Consider the following 21,722-nt stretch of genomic DNA (forward strand, 5'->3'; position numbering starts at 1 on the left):
GAGAGTTGAAGGAATCGTAATAAGTAAATAAGTTAATTGAATATAGAGAATCAAAATGACAATATTAATAACTTAGTTCTTATCCTAAGGTCATCGATGAATAATTTCTATCAAATGCCGTATTTTTTTTACCTATGGCATGCATTTCAGTGTATTTCACTTAAATACACTGAATATGTATATAGTATTTACAATTTTCTTAACCAACTTAGTAATAATATAAATAATTAAAAAATAAAATGAAGAAAATTAAAACAAATTTAAAAAGTTTGGTCTCTGTGGCAGCAATTCCTTGCTGTATTTCGATATTTATTCTTTGAGGAAGGAAAGCGCAAGCTTTGGAGTCTCTGGTACCAAACGCCATCTTAAATTTATATTGTACTTGAAACCCAAGTCCCAAAGACTACACTAAAGCGAACAAACCGAAAAATATGCGCCCACCCCAGGTTTTTTGCTAAAAACGTATAATTATTAAACATACATAAAAAAATATGCCTCCCAATTGTCGTTTTAATTGTGGTAGTTGCCAGTTGCTTTCGATAAGTGTTGAGCATCAGATGTTAATTATTACAACAGATTGGACTTTTAATTAAACATTAACTCCCGGTCGGAGTAATGGCTTTTTAATCTGTTTAATATATGGCTATAAATAAAATTAATCTTACAATTTTTTACATCTATAATATTTATCGTCTATAAGTCCTGTATTTCCAATATCAGCTTCTAAAATTGTTTTTGTGATCTAACGGTAGGCGACCCACGTGTCCCTTGCTTTTTGTACTGATTATTATTATTATTATTTTTTCTATATACATGTGTCTTCACTAAGACATCATGGAACATTACGATCTAGTCTAACTTAAGACTAATAAGTAATTTAAGTCTAACCTAATTTACTAAAAAGGATTATTATATAAGTAAGTGTCCAATAACACTACTTACAGTCTCTATTAAAGGGAAGAAGACACTCTGTTCTTGTGTTCTATTTTGCAGACACTCTTTAGCACTTGATATTTACGTACATTTTCACTAGATCACTACTACTGATTATTATATTTATTTTTCTATGTACACTTCGTTATCTTATACAAAAACATATATATAAAAAAGCAGGTTACATACTTATGTACCTATATGTATGTAACATATTCTTTGAAGCCTTATCATTAACAAGCCGTTTCTTCCAGGTAACCCGAATATAGAAAAATAACAAAAAGAGGGTAAAGTACAAGAAGTGCATAGATGATTAACGAAAATACTCAAATTAAGTTAAATCTAAAGAAAAAGTCGAGTACAGTCTCAATTAATTTATAAGTAGCCAATTACGAAGCAGAAAAAAAAACAAAATGAAGAATTATAAAAAATTTAAAGACTGAGCTCATCTGATTGTCTGTCTGGGTCAATTGGTAAGGAATGTCATGGCATGATACTTTGCACATTAGAAGTGATAGAATTCAGTTTTATGAGTAGAAGTCACAAAAATATAATGAAGTTATAATATATTATGATAAGATTAACAACTATCTCCCTACAAACTTGGTTCGAAACAATCACACAATTTATAATGAATTAATGTTATATATGCTTGAGCTGTGATAGTCTAGTAGTCCACTGTCTTTGCAATAGTGAACTAAATTAGTGCGGCTGTTTTACGAAGTTGATGAACCCTATATTCACGTAATATATTATAAGACCGAACCAGTCAAATAGGTCAAGCCGTTTACGCCTAATGTTATGTCGGTGAGTCAGCTATACAAGATTGCAAAGTGCTGGGCGCGGCGTCTTATTTTAAACAAACAATGAAAAATCAAAATTTGTTAAACATACTTACTTTATTTATACGTCTTACACAAATAGATATGTGTAATAATCGTCATTATTCTTAGTAGATTTATATTTATACAAAATAAATATGGTAAGTGCAAGGTAACAATGCAAGTACATTTCATGATTATTAAAAAATTTAAAGCAAATAAAATTACAATATATGTAATAAATCTTTGCCTGATGATCCGATGCCGGACATAATTAAATGATTTTGTTAATTCTCATAAAAACAGATTTCCTACAAAATACTAATACTTTTAATATTACATGTTGGTAACGTTTTTGTCCCAAATATATATATACCTCCTTATATATGTTTGTTATTTGTTAAGTGCATGTTATCAAAACGGGTCTAGTCCAAGACAGCAATAAAAAGATTAAATAGAGCATAAGCTTGTCGAATAATCTGAAAAAAAACCATCACAGTTCATACGAGTTATGTCATGTTACTATTTATAGTTTCGATTATTTAATTTTTTTACTAATACAGCAAATTCACAATAATCACATAGAACATAAAAAATAAGCTAAATCCTATCATAACACATAATTTACAATACATCTCGTGAACTCTGTTAGTCTTAATTGAATATCTTAAAGATATTATCTTTACAGCAACAGTGCATAATGATCTAATTAAGTTTTCTTATGTAGAACTTTCTTCTATTAAATTCCTCTGTAGTTCCCACCACATATATTGTTTTATTTAACCAAAGAAGCCTTTTCAAACTGAAAAGACTAACTGCTCTTAATTTGGCAATGCATGTAAATATGATCTTCCTTTTTTATGGTCCTTCAAGAAAAGAGCGTACCAATTCTTAAAAGGCAACACATTCGCGAGCCCTCTGGCATTGTGAGTGTCCATGGGCGGCAGTATCGCTTAACATCAGATGAGCCGCCTGCCCGTTTGCCCCCTGTTCTATAAAAAAAATAAGAACTTAAAAAAATTGTGTTGATTTAAAACCTACGTCAGTCAATTGTTCAAGGCAGATATCGAGAAACAAAGTGCTAAGGCCAACTGGCCGGCTTACGCGGATCATGAGTAATAAGATTAATGTTCGTGGTTCTTTCTCTATGTGATGCTCCCAACCACATGAATATAGAGCCATTTTTATATCATTGGTCTGAAATGAAATAAAGCTATTTACCTACTCTCGAAAAGTTACTTTTTTATTTTAACTGCCTCATGTCTATGGGGAATATTTTTAATACAAAAAATTACCTTTTCCAAAAGCAGATCGCCGAAGTAACAAGGAAGGCCGCATAATAATGCGGCTCCTAATACGAATCCTATCATTTCAATGTTCATTTCCCGATTTGTATTACCCTAAAACCCAATATTACCAATATTACTCCAATTTTATGTATATAATGAAAAATAATATGACTCACCTCCTTAAGTTGATAAAAGAGAAACGGCAAAATAACGATCACAGCCTTAAAAATGATTTCGTGAAACATTTGCAAGCTCTCATTTGTTTTTTTCAAAAAACTAAAAAAAATGATAAATTAATAACAAGTTGATATATATATATCTTAAATAAGGTCAGACATATTTTACTTATATGTCACGAAGAGATGTTTAGCAGCCAATTTGAGATTTTTCACCTCAAAACCCTTGTTTCGTTTAGAATATGTATTCGCAATTCTTCGTCTCACTAGCTCGAGTTGACCACATCCGTGCAACATTAAAATTGGTCCGAACGCCGCAACAGCTATATACATTATAACTGCATATATATATACATAAGTAAATAGTGAAAACAGTGTTAAACACACCGATGTTTTATGTTTCCAATGCTCCAAATCTCCAGGATAGGTTAAATTATACAGATGAACACATTGAAACTTTCCCGTCGTTATTGCAATGTGAACCATTGGCAAAATCGCGCTTAACTGATGTATAGTAACACAAAAGATCAGCAAAGCAATCCAAATGTTCAGAATCATTTTACCCCTTTTAGCATAAGCTAATACTACATTGTAGTCTTCAATAGCACATTGTTTGGCCTGATCGTAGTCTTCTTTAATTTGACTTATTAAATCTTGAAAGCGAAATCGATGCCACCCCATGACAAATTGATATAAGGAGACGACAGTAAAAATAACAATTAAAACTCCGTGATAACAGGCCTGACTAATGTTTCTATCCTTCATATCGTGAAAAAATGTACTATAAGCAGCGAAACTCATACCAAGCGCGAATGTTCCATACGTAATAAAAAAATGAAAAAACCATTTCATGTCTCGTGGTATATTCGGATGAGATTTGTTTAACCACAGTGCTTTTAGCATGGTTTTAAATATTTTCTCGAAGCGTAACTCTTCACGAGTATTCATGTTGAAGTAAAATTACAATTTTCTGCGCGTAAATATTTAAATAGTTCTATTGTGTTCTGCAAATTATGAAAATATATCAGTTATTTTTTAATGATAAAAAATACTAATTAGTTTACAATGGTTTCGTACATATATATTAAATATAAATCAGCGTACCAAATCTTATAAGTCCGCAACGCACTTGCGAGCCAATGTGAGTTTTCATGGGCGGTATCTTACCATCAGGGAGCCGCCTAAACGTTTGTTACATAAAAAACATATTATTTATCCTATAAAATTAATTATATGATAATTATTACACACGTTAGCCCCGTATCACCTCCTTTGGACAAACAAAAGCTGGGACGGCCGCAGAGCAGGGGAAAATATTAAACTACTCAAATATCAGAGTCTTTCCTCCAACTTCGATTTTCTTCCCTTTGGAGTAGAACGCAAGTGTCAAGTGCAAATCAAATCAAATCAAAAATCATTTATTCATATAGGTAACATAATAAATGCTTCTAGTTTTACATGTACTGCCAGTCTCTCAAATCAAGGGCGTAGAACGGAAGAGAAGAACTGGCAATAAACTCTCCGCCACTCTTTTGAATCGCCAAGTTTTTCTTTTAAACAACATTTGTAAGGAGCTGCAACCATTAACTATACCATGTTCCATATAACATCTTGAGTAATGAAGAATAAGCTAATTAAATATTTAAGTTGGCGCCTGGTAGAAAATACCAGTGATCCCAGAGCTGGTGTTTCCCCCGCTCACCGAATAAGCAGCGTAGAAATGACAGCGTTAAAGGAACACTGCCATGGGGGCTAAACTTTTTAAATTTGTTTAAATTTTATTTTTAATTATTCCTACTCGTAACATAAAAATAAAAAAAAATCTACCAATCATACCAAAAGTATGCTGTTATGCCTAATGCATAAATTCGTGGGTATGAAATAACACATACTAGATTTTATTTAAAAAATGGAATCGCATTCCTTAGAGTATACATCTTTGGAAATTTTATCACTCGGCATGTCCTACGGCTTAGGAAATTTTCATATTTAACCCTAAAAATTATATATTAAGTTGCAAGCTTGTGAAATTACCCTGAAGTAGACTTAAACGGCACGAAACGTTTAATTTTCTTAATAGCTACTTGTAAATTCAAAAGGACTAAATAAAACTTAATTATTTGCGAGTCCTTTCCACTTGAACCTTGCCTTAGAATATTAAGTAGAGTCTCACGATTTTTTTATAATCGAGTCACCTCTACCTTACATTGCATTACGACATTGCAACCAAAATATAACAAATCGCAAGGGAACAAATAAATGTTGAGGTTAGGTTGGTCTAAAATTCGTTACAAAGAGGTAATAAGGAACACATTTTACGTTTTCAAGCCATTCCAACTTGAATCTTTAACAATAATGACGAGCAGCTTTTAATATTTATTTATACATCTTTTTAAAACATATTCTTAAGAATCTTGCTTCAAGTGCGTATGTGCAATATGTGCTCCTTTGAATCGTTCGGTTGTTTTCGAATTGTTACGGATGGACTCGAACATCTCTCGAAGTGGTCAAGTTGGAGTAGGGAGTAAGGATAAAAGAAGTTGTGACACATTATGTGAGGCCGAGATGCGCTCTCCAAAACAGCCCGAGTTGACCTATAAAGGCCCTTAAGGCCAACAGTTAGAGTCGGCCTTTTGATTTTCGATTTTTCCGACCAAGGAATTCCTTGGTATAATTTTGAAGTTATACAGTCTATGTAAAGTCAGTAAGTGAATTATAGTGAATCAAGTCATTATTGGAGTATTTAATTTCTACCCTAAGCAATTTAATCCATTGATCCTCTCTAGCAGCTTGCCTTAGTAACACACATAACATAATTTTAGCCGTGTCGTGTATGACACAATTAATATCCAGGCTTTTAGGCTGGGATATGAGACATGTTAGCACTTAGCACGTTTTCGGGACGCATATAGAAAACGAACCTCATAGTTATTTCATTGGTGCAGCAGCGGGGACTATAGCAGCTTCCCAATGCAGTAGGAGCAAGGCTATAAGGCAATGCTAGTGATTACATTGCGCCAATATTTATAATCGATAGAGATGATTAACAGTAATAAGGATATGAAAAGAAAGATACTGATTTGTTGCTGAATTATTTAAAGAAGTTTAGGGATTGGTTTTAAAACATGTACAGAAATTAAAATAATGCTAAGCGACTGGTATATTATGTGAAAAATATAATTTGCTGTAAAGTATTATTTTTTCAGAGATTTAAATTAAAGGAAGAAGTAATTCAGCATTCGCAAGCTTAAGTTTTAAGGAGGAATTAGTAAATCTCCAGTAGATTCATTTAACAATGTACACAGTTATATGCATTTATAAAAATGAATGAAACTCTGAATATTAATATACTGCTACTCGTTTAAGACTTACGTTCTTTCAGGGTCGTAATTGACTGTAATTTACTTTGGGCAAATTACAGAAGTTGCTTATTGATACAGCATAAAACAGGGATAAGTCTTAATTTCATAACATTTTTTAAATTTATTTATCTGTATAAAGATTTCGTTAAAGATATTTATACTTTTTCTTGACAGTTCAAAATTCGTTATAAACAGGTTGTTGGCAAAAAAATAATAATTCCTTGTATAACTTGTCTCTGGTGCCTCTGTATCTTTGAATATAAAAGTTCGTAATAATAAAATAATAATAATTAAAACTTTATTTAAAATTGGTTGTAACAAAATTCATATATCTATCGCTAGTCTCCACACTAGGTTGTGATAACTAAATAACGATTTTTCCGTGTAACATGGTAAGTATTTAAAACAGTTTATTGAGAATCTTATAAGACATTTAAGAGTTCGCTGAGTTTTTATAAGCATCCGCTGTATCATGTTTTGAAACCTCACCAAACTGCACCTCAAACTCAGTCACGGCAAGATACGTAGTAAGGCATCTGAAGATTAGAAATCCAATTCGGCGGCTTTAATATGATTTGTGAGTTTTTATCTTGATAGTTTATCAGAATGAGAAAAAGGCCCCTTAATGCAAAGAAGCGTCTTACGATGTTCACGATTGCTTTACATAGACGTAACCTCGTAATACAGCGTTACAAACGTGGTAAGTATGGTAGATGTTTTATAATAATGCCGAAGTAGATTAACCTATATCACGTATTTTTTTTGTATCAAACCCAGAACTTTCATGTGCTGTAAGCACGTACCGTTTTAAGCAAAGGAGCACGTGTATTTAATTTTAAATATAACATCTGTAATAAACAATCAATCGACGGTCTAAAGTGCTATATTATGTAGTGATAATTGATTGCTGATTGGTGAGTGGAAGAAATTCGATTACGCTGTAATTTCGCTTACCGAGTAGCTGACACCTGTCAGATGTCAGGTGTCAGAACCAGCAGTGTTGATGTGTACCCTTTATGGAATTGTTCGCTAACCACGTATTACGGTTACTAAAGCTTTCTACATAATGTTCGTACAATTTATATTTAAAAAAAACATTATTCTTATATATATATTATAGTATTCTTATGTAAAGGTTTGCATAAAATTGTGTTATGAGTGCATTTCAGAGTTTCAGTTACACATTCTTGTATTTCAGTCTATATTCAGATTTAATATTTCTACGTGATCAAAGTACATTAGAATCCCCATTTGATATCTTTATCATTACATACTTATCCAGTTGCAAACTTCGAGTAAAGAATGAATATTTCATTGTAAGTTTAATTATGAAAAACACTTTACATTCATAAATCAAAATATTACACTGTATTTTATCATAAGCTATTCTTATGATAAAATACAGTGTTATATTTTGATTGTCATGTCAAAGACATTCATGAATTCTCAGGCGCATTAAGATCCATATAAAATGCCTTTCATACGATTTATAATCGCCATTCCGGTCAAAATGAGCGACTTAAATTTAATTTTCTATAAACAATTTAAAATCACAACAATGGCAATGAGATTCAATAGATCCTGGCCGTATGGAAAACGTAGTATATTGTGTAAAATCCAAGTTTTTGTTTCGTATTTCGTCAGCATTGTTACCTTGTTTTTCCTTCTTTACTCTATGATTTTTTACGACTTTCCGGACGAAGAGTATGGCGAAGTGGTCAAGAACGGGATCATTGTAATTGTATCGACTTCAGTGATAATCAAGTTTTTTATACTAACACATCACCGAGAATCTCTTGTAAATTTAATTAAAATCGTACAGAACGATTATGAGGAAGCGAAGCAATTTAACATTAACGATAAAACTATCATTTTGGACTACGCTCAAAAGGGGAAGGACATTTGCAAAATCTGGATAGTTATTGCTGCGGGCGCTAGCATGATGTTTCCTATTAAGGCTATAGTTCTAATGGCATATTATACTTACAAGGAAGAATTTAAACTAGTCCCTATATTTGATATGCATTACCCAGATGTTATTAATGCTCATAAGTATGAACCAAAGATTTACATTTTGCTTTTTCTTTTAATCTTTCCGTTTGATTGTTTCGCTGGGACCATGTACGTAGCATTTGATCCCCTTGTTCCTATATTTATGTTGCACATGTGTGGCCAGCTGCAACTGCTAAGCCAACGAATTACGCGGTTGTTCTCCCAAAATGAGGCGGATATAAAAGACAATTTGAGAATCATAAATATAAAGCTGCAGTCGATATATAGGTATGTACATAATTTCAGTCAACACGACGGAACGATAAATATTTTTTGAAAACTGATTTTTGACACATTTTAATTAATAAGTAATTTATTTTTATTGCTAAATATAGACCTTTTTTCAGTTTTTTGGAAACCGTTCAAAATATATTCACCGTACAATATGAATACAACTTAAAAACAACAACCTTTTTAATACCATTTGCTTTTTTTCAAATCATTCAGGTAAGTAAGATTTAAGGTTCTCTTTAAAAGAAATGTATACTAACAAATCCATTTTTTAGTCTCTGAAAAATCGTGAATTCAATTTGGAGTTCGTTTTCTTCTTTGTTGGGGCTATTCTACATTTTTATATTCCGTGCTACTACAGCGATATGCTCATGGAGAAGGTGAGATGTATTTACTTTATCAGTAACAATATTCATGTGAAGAAAATTCAAAGAAATATAGATACTACGTAAAAATTCATTGTTCTTAAATTTCAACTTAACATTAATTTATCAAAAAAAGGAAAAATATTGTTTAATTTTACATAAATTCGTAATAAAAAATAAACAATGACTAAGAAATATTAAACTACATCCATTGGTTTCGAACCACAACGTTTCATACGTTTGTTTGTTATTTTTTATTAGTACTTAGTTGTTTGTAGGCTTTCGTATCGTCTTTGGGATAAATTAAAATCAACCGTGACATATGCTCGTAATCTGAGATCTCCTAAATCTAAGCACATCATGGTTATGAATTATTTGTTACAGAGTGGAAAAATGCGGGAGGCAATATATTCCAGCGGCTGGGAGCATAATGCAAACATAAAAAGCAGAAAAATGATATTATTCATGTTGACCAGGACTACAATGCCGCTCGTTATCCGTACAATATTTTACCCCATTTGTCTTGACACATTTGCAAAGGTAAGAGAAAGATCCTTCATGTAAATAGTTGAGTACCTATTTTTGTTAGAAAGAAACTTTATTTTCAGATGACTCGTCATTCTTATACCATTTACAATTTGATGAACGCTGCATGGGGATAATGATATTTTTATGACTCGATTATATAGTGTAGTTGATATGTATAAAATAAATAAATAGTTTCACTTAGGATCTTTTATAAAACATAACACGTTATTCAACTGTACTTTTTTATACAAAAATATACAACTTGTATTTTAAATATTGACACGGACATAAATAATAAAAAGTTGCTTTAAAATGTTTCGAGAGCGTTTCCGGGAAGATTCATTTTGGACAAAGTGTGTATTGTTCAGAAATTGAAGACGAAAAACACGCCTGGTACAATAATGTGGTCAATAAAAAAAACAAGTATTTTTATCAGTTTCAGATTTTTAAATAGAGTACAGTTAAGAAATCTTAAAAGAAAGCAAACTATCAGCTATTATAAAACCTTGACATCATTTTGAATTTGTTATAACATTACTCTTTAAGCAACAGATCTGATTGATTGAATTACGAGTTGAATGATTTATATTACGAGTTTCACTAATATGAATCAGTGCAAATCTTTATAACTATAGTACCTATGAAAATATTATCTTAATATATATATTTCTTGAGTGCGTGTGTATGTGACTGAACTCCTCCTAAACGACTGGACCGATTTAGACGAAATTTTTTGTGTGTGTTCAAGGGGATCTGGGAATGGTTTAGATTGAATTTTGTCCGCTGGACAATGTTTTTTTAATTAATTTTCAATTTATTAGTTGTTGTTGATTTTGGAATGTTTTACATTGGATCCGACAGATGGCGCTACCATCGCAGTGTCAAATTTTAAATAATATTCGAATTTTAATTTTAGTCTGTCCCGAAATTTAAAAAAAGTTTTGTTATCATTGTGTTATATCGTGTGTGACCATGAGCTGGATCGTTAGATATTGTCATAACATTTGAATAATAATTTTCATCAAAATGGCTTATTAAAAATTGAAATTTTGAAATTAAAGACGTGTAGACAGGACAACGTCTGTCGGATCCGCTAGTAGATATATATTTTGTTTAGTTATTAAGTTAAAAATAAATGCTAAATGAAAATGGTTCAAAAGTGTAAATTTAATTGTCATTACGTATTGCAGACCTTCGCCATCTAAACATCTTCTATCTTTGTTGAATATATATATATATATATATATATATATATATATATATATATATATATATATATAATGAATCGTAATATAATAATAATGATCCTCTTCGTTTAATTCTTACTATTTACAATACATATAATAGTTTTTAATTTATATAAAATATTCTTTTGTCTTAATATTAACTGTTAAATTAAAGATTTGCTATGTACATAAAACAAATAAGTAATAATTTACAGCATGCTGTCATTAAATTATACCACAGCGTTACTAAACAACTCTCTGTGCTGATAACTAATCTTTACTCAGTTGCAATCTCGTCAGCCTATATCGTCCATGTGTAATTATGTAAACTCGGCGCAGCTCTCAAGTCTCTGACGAGCGGCACTTTCCTCGGAATAGTCCTTTTAATCTCGTCTTGTAAACGGGAGTACAATCTATCAGCAACATCGGGATAAGTACTTGATAAATCCTGTGTTTCTCAAGGAACCTGCACTATGTTAAACAGGAACCGTTTATCTGAAATAACAATCTTTTTCATTAATGTGCTATTTTGCAAATTGCTTTATTTTCATCAACAGTGTTAGAGATAAAATGCTAAGCTATTATCATTCACAGGATACTCTATTCGAGTATTTATTGTATAATCATGAGTTTGTATCATTTAATTTAAAAGGCATACCCATTTCAGTTATGACGGAATATATAGCACTCTCGGTAAGAGCTTTTTTATATGTGGGAGGATCACAAGTGAGTCCTTTGAGTTCTCTTCCTTTGTGATTACAATATTCAGTCACAATTGTTCCTAAAACTAATTTAAACTCGTCCTCAATGATAGCAGCGGATCCGGTGTAGTCATCGATTTCGAATATGACATTGCGTTTGGAAGACTTATTAGAGGTGATACTTTCCCATAGATCAATGCCATCAATATCCTCTGGTGGAGTTGCACCAGCTGCTTTTAATAATGTAGGCATCCAGTCGGATACGTGCATATATCCTTTCCATATATGATTAGTTTTAGTCAAGTTCTTGCTCCATATTAATGCCTAATACTAAATTAACTCTAACACCTCTTTAACATGGAGTGAACTTGATACCTTTCCAATTTTCTAAATTGGTTTAAATTTAAGAGTGACAGACACATTGTTTGAAATTAAATGATTTGTCTTTTTATGTTTATTTCTCTTTTATGAAGAAATAAAATAAAGGTGAATCTTAGAAGGTGGGTCACATAACATTTTGGTGCAAAACACGGATTCGAACCCGAACCGACCAAACAATTTAAGAGTCCCACGCTTAACCCCTGAGCCATTATAATAATCACTTAACAGGTATACCTCCTTGAAAAAGCCTATTTAAATTTATTTTATTTTAGCAGCTAACATAAAAAATTGTGTCTCGCCCACGTAAAGCGTTTTTCTTGTTTCTATTTTGTCCTATTTATACATGTATTTGTTACATTTGAGTTCGTGTCAAGTGTCAAGATAAAGATTTTGATCATCCGGTAAAATACGACACAATTAGCTTTATTTTAATTTACGTTCTTTTTAAATGTTGTTAGATTTGTCTTTGTTAGTGTATTATGGTATTTTAATGGCTTGTTTAGGATTTGTATGAAAAAATATATGATATTTTATTTTACAGTTTGTAGTCACTTTACACATCAACAAATTCGCCTAACAGGCCGGAACGTAATTTTAAAATTAAGTTCACATTTATGGTGCTCCACAATTCCACATTGCCATTTAAAAAATATTTTTAAACATTTTCTAACATAAAATCATTTACTAAAAAATGTTGTCAATTGTTACATTTTGTTAGGAACTGTTACATGTTATAAGTGCTCCTACACTAATAAGATTTACCAATGTTTAGTAACATTTTATAACATTTAAATCTGGTACTGGATCGCAGTATGACTCACCGCATACCCCGCCATCACCTTTATAAAAGGTTTACAAATAAAAGGTAACACATATTTTATTTTCTATTATAATTTGTTTTGATTAAATTTGTTAACTTGTTACTAAACATTTTCTAACATGAAAAAATTTGTGATTAAATGTTTGCTAACGTTACTAAACATTTTCTAACCGCAATGTGGGAGCACCATTACATTTAAATTTACATTTACAAGGCATTATTTTTTAAAGTACTTTGATAAGTGCTATCGATTTTAGTTACTATAAAAATAAAAATTATTAAGACCACTATTTTCGTGATTGTAGGATCGTAGGTTATTCCAAATTTCGATACAAGTATTAAAGCACACTCCTCCAGAAATTTCGCCCGCTATTCTCAGTTTCACAGGTGACGTTGACCAGCGTTGCATCCATATAAAATTATTTCTCGTTGAGAGGGCTCTCTTGGGTGACATTGTTGAGCCACGTCAACCAAATATAGTTATGACCAGTTGGATGTGCCTCTATATTTAATTCGGTTGGTCCTCGTTTTACTATTTCAGACCAGAGAGAACGCAGGCGCATAGTCATCATGGAAACGATTTCCTGCCCTCGAAGCCATAAGTCGTGACTTTCTGCTGGATCCTTTTTAACGTTGTAGAGGCAACCGCGAACTATAATTATATAAATATAAATATTATTTATCTATTATAGATTTATCGATACAAAAAAAACATAGGTACATTTTATAAAAATAATTAAGTAGAAAAAAGTAATTTATAAGAACAGGTGTCATTTTCTTTTATGTTACTGGAGACAAATAGGCTGGAGGCTCACCAGATGTTAATTAATTCATAAACACTCACATAGCGTAAGTAATAAGCACTCACGTAAGCGTTACCGGCCTTTGAAAAGTATATTCTCTTTTATATCAAATACGTAATTAATTGTTATTAATGAATTGTTGGACACAATGGGATACAAATGCAGGCGGCAGTTTAATTTTTTGTATTAAAATATATTATATCCATTCTTCTGCTTTGTTGTATTAAAGTAGGTACTATGAATTGAAGTCTTGACTTTTCCAGAAAAATACCAGGAACATGCCTATGGCCTGGCGCAGTGGAGGATTATAGGACTGCGAATTAAGAAAAATCATAATTCCTTAATAGTACTGTATATAAAAAATAAAATACTAATTATGTAATGTAATTATGTAATTACTTACTTGCTGTTGGTATACAAGGTACTTGATCTATAACCGTGTCTATTTGCTTCACCACCGTCGCTATCCTCGTCGCAATAACGTCCCCATAATCGTAAGTAATTCCCAAAGTTGAAAAGGCCTTAGCAACTTCAGACGACGCCAATGATTCGTAAAAATCTGGCGGCGTTTCTTTATTTTCCAAGAATTCAGCTCCATAGTAAGCGCTCCCAAGTCCAGTGAAATTGCCAATTAATAGTTTGTAATCACCCATGCGTAAAGCAGCGTATCCATTATCTCTTTCTTCGACAGCAACCAATACTTCTTTTCTTGGAGATTGTTGTCCTTTTAATATTGAAGGCCATTGGTTTATTCCGTCAATTTTTTCATTAATCTTTCTGCCAGCAGCTGCGACTAATGTTGGCATCCAATCAGAAATATGCATAAGACCATCCCAAACGTTTGGTTTCAAGCCCGCGTGCCAAATGAATGCTGGAACTCTTACGCCTCCCTCCCATGGAGTTTGTTTCTGGCCTCTAAAAGGCAAATTGACTCCCCAATTACCAAACAATCCTGTAGTGGGAGCACCATTATCAGATACGAAAACTATAAACGTATTATGAAGCATGCCTTTATCAGCCAACGCCTGGACAAGTCGTCCGACGCTGTAGTCAAGATGTCGCACAACCTCTGAAATGTCGTATATAGAATGAGAATGTTATCATTTAATTAAGTACCACATACTTGATTTATGCAAAAACATAATTATCTACACTAATATTATCGAAGAAAGGCGAAAGATTTGATTGTTACACAGAACAGGCTTCAAAATGTAATGGATTTATTTGAATTTATTCCCACGATTAGAAACTGATAAACACATTACCTGCATAAAGTCGTCTATCTGGGTGAGCAACGTGTCTGCTGCCAAGATTTTTGTATAAAGGTGGTTGCAATGCTCCGCCAGCATTACCCGCGTGTGGCGCACACGTAGTGTAGTGAAGAAAGAGTGGTTTGGACGAATTATGGCCGAATATAACTAAAATAGAATATAAATAAAATTTAAAATACCTACCATAATTGTAGAGTTTCTTAAGCGGGCGCAGCGGCGTGGTATAACTATCAATATAAATATCACAGATAAATGCGAATTTTAAACACACAAATTTCTTGGTAACCTGTGGAGCTAGCGTGTGGGTAGAGGTAGCGTTAATCGCTGTCTCGCGAGCACCGTACACAGTAGAGGCGTACTTGTGTAATGAGTTTTCGTTGAGTAAAGCACAACGTAAGTTTTGTATTCAATTTGAAATCCAAAGCTTAAGTGAATACCCAAGCATTCTTCAACGAATTTTGGCCTTAGACTTAAGATTACATCCTTATTAGATATAAGATTATATCCACATAGTCAAAAAAATCAAACCAGAAGACTAAACCCATCGAAACATCTTTGGGTAAAGACGCTGAGAGATTAATTTCATCAATCAGAGGAAAATGGGATGGAGAATGATTATTTTTGTGATGAGTACCACTTTCACCTCGAAGGGTACATCAATCGTCAAAGATATTGACAAGTCAGGTGCATGGCTGAAACCATACATCTTTCTGAAGAAAGATGGGGCCACAGCCCACACGACTACGACCTCCATGGATGGCGGCTGTGTATATAACAATTATGTACGCAGCCGTTTTTATAATTTTTATATATTTTCCAATACAAATGTATGCTATTAATTTATTTTCAAAGCTGTTAACAAGTTTGTTATTAAATTTTAGTAATTTATTAACTTTTTTACTTACTTTCAATACTTCTGTCTGTTAGAGCGTCCACAACATATCGCTCTTCAGTGATTTGAGGTATATCGTTGTCAAACAAATCCAAACCAAACATAAGTGTACCGTCAGGCCACTGAAATTATAAGATAATATTTGCTATAAAAACGCCATAAGTTCTGTTACGGCCGGCTGGCCGGCTAATTTGTTGGCTAGACTAGGTATAGTAAATGTGGCAATACATACTTTACTAATAATAATAATATATTAGATTGTACTAATTAGTATCGAAAGTTGGCCATAAATACTTTCGATACGTATATTCACATAGGGTTATAACACAAACGGTTGTTAAACACTGTGAAATTATTTAAGATAGATATTCAAAGTTTGAGACTAGTTACCTTCTCCACACTTTGGTATGACAAATAATCGATGAATCCTCCGCGCATTCCATAATGACTGTCATAACCTCGATACTGTGGCAAAAATTGTTTGCTCGCCATTCCAACATGCCATTTTCCAACCAAATGCGTATCATAACCTATATCCTTCAAATAAGCCGGCAACAGCTTCTCAGTCAGTGGAATACCTCGATTTTCTGAGTTGTACATAGGAGCACCCTGCATGCCTAAAACATACACCTTTAAAATTATTTTCTGCTACATTGTTGATGAAGGTGAACTATTTAACGTTAAGCAGATACAAATTATTTAGAGGTAGTTGTATGTTTTAATTGATTATTGCCGTGTTTTATATAACAAATTCATTACTTGAATTAAATATTCCCTTGCACAGCGGTGAAACCGATTGATCTTTGCCTAAATTCAGGTAAATTAGGGAAAATAAATTAAAGCTGGCAACGCACGTGCGAGCCTTTTGTTACTGTATCTATGGGTGTTGGTAAACACTTAACATCAGATGAGCCTCCTGCCCGTTTGCCCCCTGTACTGTAATAAAAGTCAGCTAAGACAAACATAGATGTCGTCTTCGACATTGAAACAGATCTAAACAATCGTGGTGCCGTATATACTAGTGACGTTTTTATGGACTTGAATTTACATGAATAATATCTAACATACCAGTTCTCATGGAGTATTTTCCTGTGAGTAGCGCAGCCCTAGCAGGTGTACATATTGCTTCGCTGTAGTACTGTTTTAAAATTACACCACGAGTGGCGAGCGCGTCAAGGTTTGGTGTGGAGATTTGGTCCGAGCCGTGATATGAAACATCATTGTGGCCCTAAAATAACAAGAAGTAGTGAAAGGCATGTACATGTAGGATATAAAGCATGTTCAAACATGACTGCTCCATCCCCAGACTACTCAGTTACTGACTTTATTGAAACATAGTTTAATTTTTATTTAATTTCTCGACACTTTGATACACATTTGATCGTCTAGATCTGAAACTAATTGGTTTCGCTAAATGCTCCGTATCTGCAAAACTCGCATTTTGTAATAATTTTTTAGTTTTATCAAAACGGTTATTTTACTTGCGGAATATTTATGTGCATATATAACATTTTGTGTTGCTTTTTTAAATATCAATTGTGATGTATACATTTTTTTGTCATTTAATAATTGACGTTCTGGTATATTTAGCATATTTTTCCAAAAAAACTTCGCAAGTAGGTACGCTATTATGCTATCATTTTCATCCTTATTGTTTCATTACTAGGTATACATAAACATATACAATCAACATTTACGATTAACTATCACTATATCTACTGTGTTTTAAGACAATTTTACTGATTACCTGTACAAAATTTTATCTCCGTCAAAACAGGTTTTACATAATCGTCTATTTTGCTGTACGTTCTACTTATTCAATTACAATTTACCATAGATAACTGTGGCCTACATTTCAAGAGAACGGATATTAGGCGACTGTGAAACTTTTGATATAATTGTAAGCGAGATTTGTATTGCAACTTTATAATCTACTCTGTATCGTAAAAAATAATCTTAAACAAACGATGACGGGGGACGATGATGCTCACGTCCGTAGATTTTACCACCTTTTCTTAGGTCCACCCTACACGTGTCCGCTGGATGGTGAAAAACGAGCAACAGGTGGCGGTTAAATAACCTGACCTGGCAAACACAGGATAAGGGAAACTTAGCACCCCCGAAGATTGTAGCAATTGTGCATTGGGAAAGCAGATTTGTTTTACTCCCATCTATTTTAATAATAGAAATGTATTGTGAATGTATATCTAATTTTTCTTGCGATTTGGCTAGCCCCCGGCGCCTTCCATTACTCGGGCTGGATTCTGTGGAATTGGCTACCGAAGACACCAACCAAGCTCCCGTGACAGTGAATGCTAGTAGTCAAAGTAAGAAATATGTACAACAAGCCTTGAGATCACCAAGTTAAGACCCACAGGGTATGTAAATTCACAACCAACAGCTTTGAGCTAAAGGAGTAGTGCTCCTCAATTTTTCTGGACGTTCAACAAGCGGGTATAGCACAAAGGGACATACACCCACACTTCTGCCTCATACTTTCTATGGAATCCTGGAGTCTTATATCACCGATAGAATATTTCAAGAGAAAGAGATGGATTGTACATTCGGTTTTCATGATATACTTGCAGGGGTACCTCAAGGCTCTGTACTTGGCCCAGTGTAGTACACCATATTTACCTCAGATCTACTGCGTATCCCTGGAGTAAATATTGCAACCTATGCAGACGATACGGCAATCCTAGCTTCGAGTAAAAAATCCGCAGAAGCCACGTCAAAGCTGCACCAAAGCCTAAATTAAATAAGCAACTGGTTCGATAAGTGGATAAATAGGGTGAACACTAGCAAATTAGTACAAGTGACATTCACACTGCGAAGAAAGACATGCATATCTAGGAGGAAAGGAACTGCCTTAGAGTGACACACTTCATAACCGAATGACTGCACTTGGACCGTAGATTGACATGGCAAAAACACATCGAAACAAAACGGCGTGAGATCAACATTAAGACTGTAATGGTTACTGGGTAGAAACTCGAAATTGTCCACCGACAACAGACTCCTTATATATTCATACTAGTTATACAAATGGAAAATCATCCTAAGCACTTAGCTGTTCAAATCATCCTAATGGAGAATGTATACCATCTCAAAAGACGAAGGACCCTCAGCATTGCCTGAGCTAATATTATTATGGTACATATTCCTAATGAGGAATATCTCCACTCACAAATCATCCTACAACTCATCTACTCATTGTCAGAAGACTAAGCACGATGCGCTCTTGGAAAAAAATTACTTAAACAAAAGCGGTTTTAATATGCAAACTAATGACAATCGTGGATTAATTATATCATATCGTGATATTATTAAACTTTAATCTTGATAAAATGTTGTAAACGATTAAGCTATAAAGGGCTTATATTTATTGTAACACAACACACGAAATTATATCAAATACCATTGCCAGATTATAGATGGATATTCAGTAGAAGTAGTGGGATTTGTCACACCATTAAAATATTTATTTTTATATTTACGATAACGAATGTTTAAGAATCGTCTGAACTCTGAATACGTTCAAATCTCAACTATGTGCACAATAAAAATTAGTTCATTCGGTTAAGGAACAAGGAACACGTTTTAGATCCAAAAATCGCAGAAGCCAGCAGGCTGATCTTAGGCCAAGGCAGGTTTGTTGTATTAATATTATTGAAAACCAACATGATTATCAGCCTTCCGTATTTTCCCAATCGCAATATTTCATTACGATATATTTTCATATGAAAATAAATCCCATGTTACTTACCATATCATCAGCCATTATAAAAACGATATGTGGTGGACTAACATCTTTGGCTGACACCGATATAATCCCGAAAATTAGCCACCATTGCCTGCAAGTTCACACTATTTAATAAAAATAACCTATCCATAATACATATCCATTGCACTCTCTTTGCCCCGCATTACTAATACTGGTACCCCTCTGACAGAACACCGTAATAAAAGCAGATGGACAACTTAAACCAGCAGATTTGATCGGACACCTATCATAAACCCGGATAAACTTCAAATAGTATTAAGTACAATATCGATGATTGTCGCAATGTAATAATTTAAATAAGTTAAATATAATTTATTGTTTTTTTTTTGGGATTCACCGCTGGCCCTCACTGAATTAAGACTACAACATGTCTACGTAATCTTTATCGGTAAATAAAAAAAGTTTTTACATGATCACATTATTATCTTTTTAAAGACTATAAGAGAGCGAGAGTTTTATCTTTACATACATATACATCATTTTAATTTACTTATTATCTACTCGAATTTCGTATTGAATACAAATTTGCGTATTTAACATTTTAATTAAGTAGATAATTGAGACTGAATGGTTTTTCATATAATTATAAAAGTTTACAAGAACTAAGGAAGTATGATTTAAATTTACTTCGAACGTTGGTCTTTACTTACGAACACCGAGCTAAAAAAGAAACAAGCAATAAACTAGTAATATAATTTCTAGGACTACTAATTTCTGCAATTAATTTAACTGGTCTTATATCCAACCCATTGTTTCTCTGTTTGAATACCATTAATCCTGTTAATTAGTCATGACTATGTTCGGTTACACTTACCAACGAATTATCTTAAGGCATATTATGATTTATTCATTTTTTTTAAAATTAAATTGACACTAAAAGTATACTATTTACTAGTGAATTATTAGTTTATAATTCACTAGTAAATAGTATACTTTATTAATAAGTTATACTTTCTTAATTGAAAAAAAAAATAACTTAAGCTAACATATTCGATATTAATAATTCTAAATGACCTGTTATTTTTCAACATTAAATCAAGAAAACTTACCAAAATGATGTTTGAATAGACATATTCTATTCTAAGAATATTTCTTTATTCTAAGAAGGGCACATAATTACAAAAAAACCCAATTTTTTGCCGTTTATTTAAAAACCGCCTTGCTCGGCAGCTGAACGAATACAAACGTAAGGAAAACTGCAAAGGTTTTACAATTGAAAAATGATTAGAATAATATACGCTAATGGTATTAGTATCTCTGTAAAAATGATAAATTGTTTAATAAGTTGGCGATAGTTATCGTATAACTAACATTAAATTTATACGGATCAATTCTGAAATTTAGATAACACAAAGTACATCCTAAAATATTATTCAAATATTATTTTAATGCTTTTGCTTATATAATATATCAAATAACAATCTTTTTATTGATTTCGAAGAAATTCGAAACACATCCTAATAGAAGAATTTTTTAACACATTTATTACTTTAAAGCAAGCTCAGAACATATAACGAAATGATATATTTGTGTTATTCATGCTTAATACGTATACAAATATCAGGATATAATACCTCCTTAATTAAGGGTTCACTAAACCGCTATAATGATTTATATCCGGCGAAAAAACAAATGATTCGGGTTCAGACAACTGATGCCAGTCCTACAGCAGCTTTTAGCTATTGCGATTTCTTCAGATGTCAAATTCACTAAACATCTCTTTACTCTCGTATGGCTTTTAATTTCGTACAAATACGACAAGGTCGCTGGATCATGATTTTTGTCCTTACTAAGTCACTTTTCACTAGAGACAACTACGGCTGCTACGGACTTTGGAAATACGATAAAGGCATAAATTGGCTAGTAACAAATTAAATAGAGATTGCACACCTTCAAAACTGATTATAGACACCAAAAGAGTTAACTCAAATTTAATATACATATAAACTTTTCTACCATAGGGCTCAGGCTAGCTAAAACTAGCTAATAAAATACCAACACAATTTTACACTAATTTTTCGCTGAATTATCTTTCTTAAATCCATGCCCAAAACTTTAAATCACCGATATAATAAAAACACGGGACA

At 32.7% G+C, this 21,722-nt stretch overlaps 4 protein-coding genes across 6 annotated transcripts; 1 reads left to right on the plus strand and 3 right to left on the minus strand.

Moving 5' to 3' along the window:
* Positions 1-2,173: 2,173 nt before the first annotated feature.
* Positions 2,174-4,167, minus strand: LOC110996519. Its single transcript, XM_022264241.2, has 5 exons — positions 3,389-4,167; positions 3,220-3,319; positions 3,050-3,154; positions 2,796-2,951; positions 2,174-2,233 (listed from the first exon to the last, which is right to left on the minus strand). The coding sequence occupies exons 1-5, from the start codon at positions 4,165-4,167 to the stop codon at positions 2,180-2,182; spliced, it is 1,194 nt and encodes a 397-aa protein (XP_022119933.2). The 3' UTR covers positions 2,174-2,179.
* A 3,924-nt stretch (positions 4,168-8,091) lies between these two features.
* Positions 8,092-9,900, plus strand: LOC110996486 (putative odorant receptor 92a). The gene is made up of 5 exons (XM_022264163.2): positions 8,092-8,861; positions 8,981-9,080; positions 9,140-9,244; positions 9,614-9,769; positions 9,838-9,900. Exons 1-5 carry the CDS (start codon positions 8,092-8,094, stop codon positions 9,889-9,891), a joined length of 1,185 nt encoding a protein of 394 aa, XP_022119855.2. The 3' UTR covers positions 9,892-9,900.
* A 1,159-nt stretch (positions 9,901-11,059) lies between these two features.
* LOC123689764 lies at positions 11,060-12,489 on the minus strand. Its single transcript, XM_045631226.1, has 2 exons — positions 11,642-12,489; positions 11,060-11,478 (listed from the first exon to the last, which is right to left on the minus strand). The coding sequence occupies exons 1-2, from the start codon at positions 11,952-11,954 to the stop codon at positions 11,441-11,443; spliced, it is 351 nt and encodes a 116-aa protein (XP_045487182.1). The 5' UTR covers positions 11,955-12,489; the 3' UTR covers positions 11,060-11,440.
* A 449-nt stretch (positions 12,490-12,938) lies between these two features.
* On the minus strand, positions 12,939-20,722 carry LOC110996498 (arylsulfatase I-like). Of its 3 annotated transcripts, none has more exons than XM_022264202.2 (8): positions 20,685-20,722; positions 19,618-19,705; positions 16,920-17,079; positions 16,242-16,468; positions 15,865-15,973; positions 14,954-15,106; positions 14,092-14,757; positions 12,939-13,537 (listed from the first exon to the last, which is right to left on the minus strand). In XM_022264202.2, the coding sequence occupies exons 1-8, from the start codon at positions 20,705-20,707 to the stop codon at positions 13,305-13,307; spliced, it is 1,659 nt and encodes a 552-aa protein (XP_022119894.2). In that variant the 5' UTR covers positions 20,708-20,722; the 3' UTR covers positions 12,939-13,304. The 3 variants fall into 3 exon arrangements, with proteins under 3 accessions (XP_022119894.2, XP_022119897.2, XP_045487172.1); XM_045631216.1 differs by having other exon boundaries at positions 13,516-14,001; XM_022264205.2 differs by lacking the exons at positions 19,618-19,705; positions 20,685-20,722 and adding an exon at positions 19,039-19,056.
* Between the last annotated feature and the right edge of the window lie 1,000 nt (positions 20,723-21,722).

The sequence above is a fragment of the Pieris rapae genome, chromosome 2, assembly GCF_905147795.1.
Source record: "Pieris rapae chromosome 2, ilPieRapa1.1, whole genome shotgun sequence".
NCBI classification, from domain to species: domain Eukaryota; kingdom Metazoa; phylum Arthropoda; class Insecta; order Lepidoptera; family Pieridae; genus Pieris; species Pieris rapae.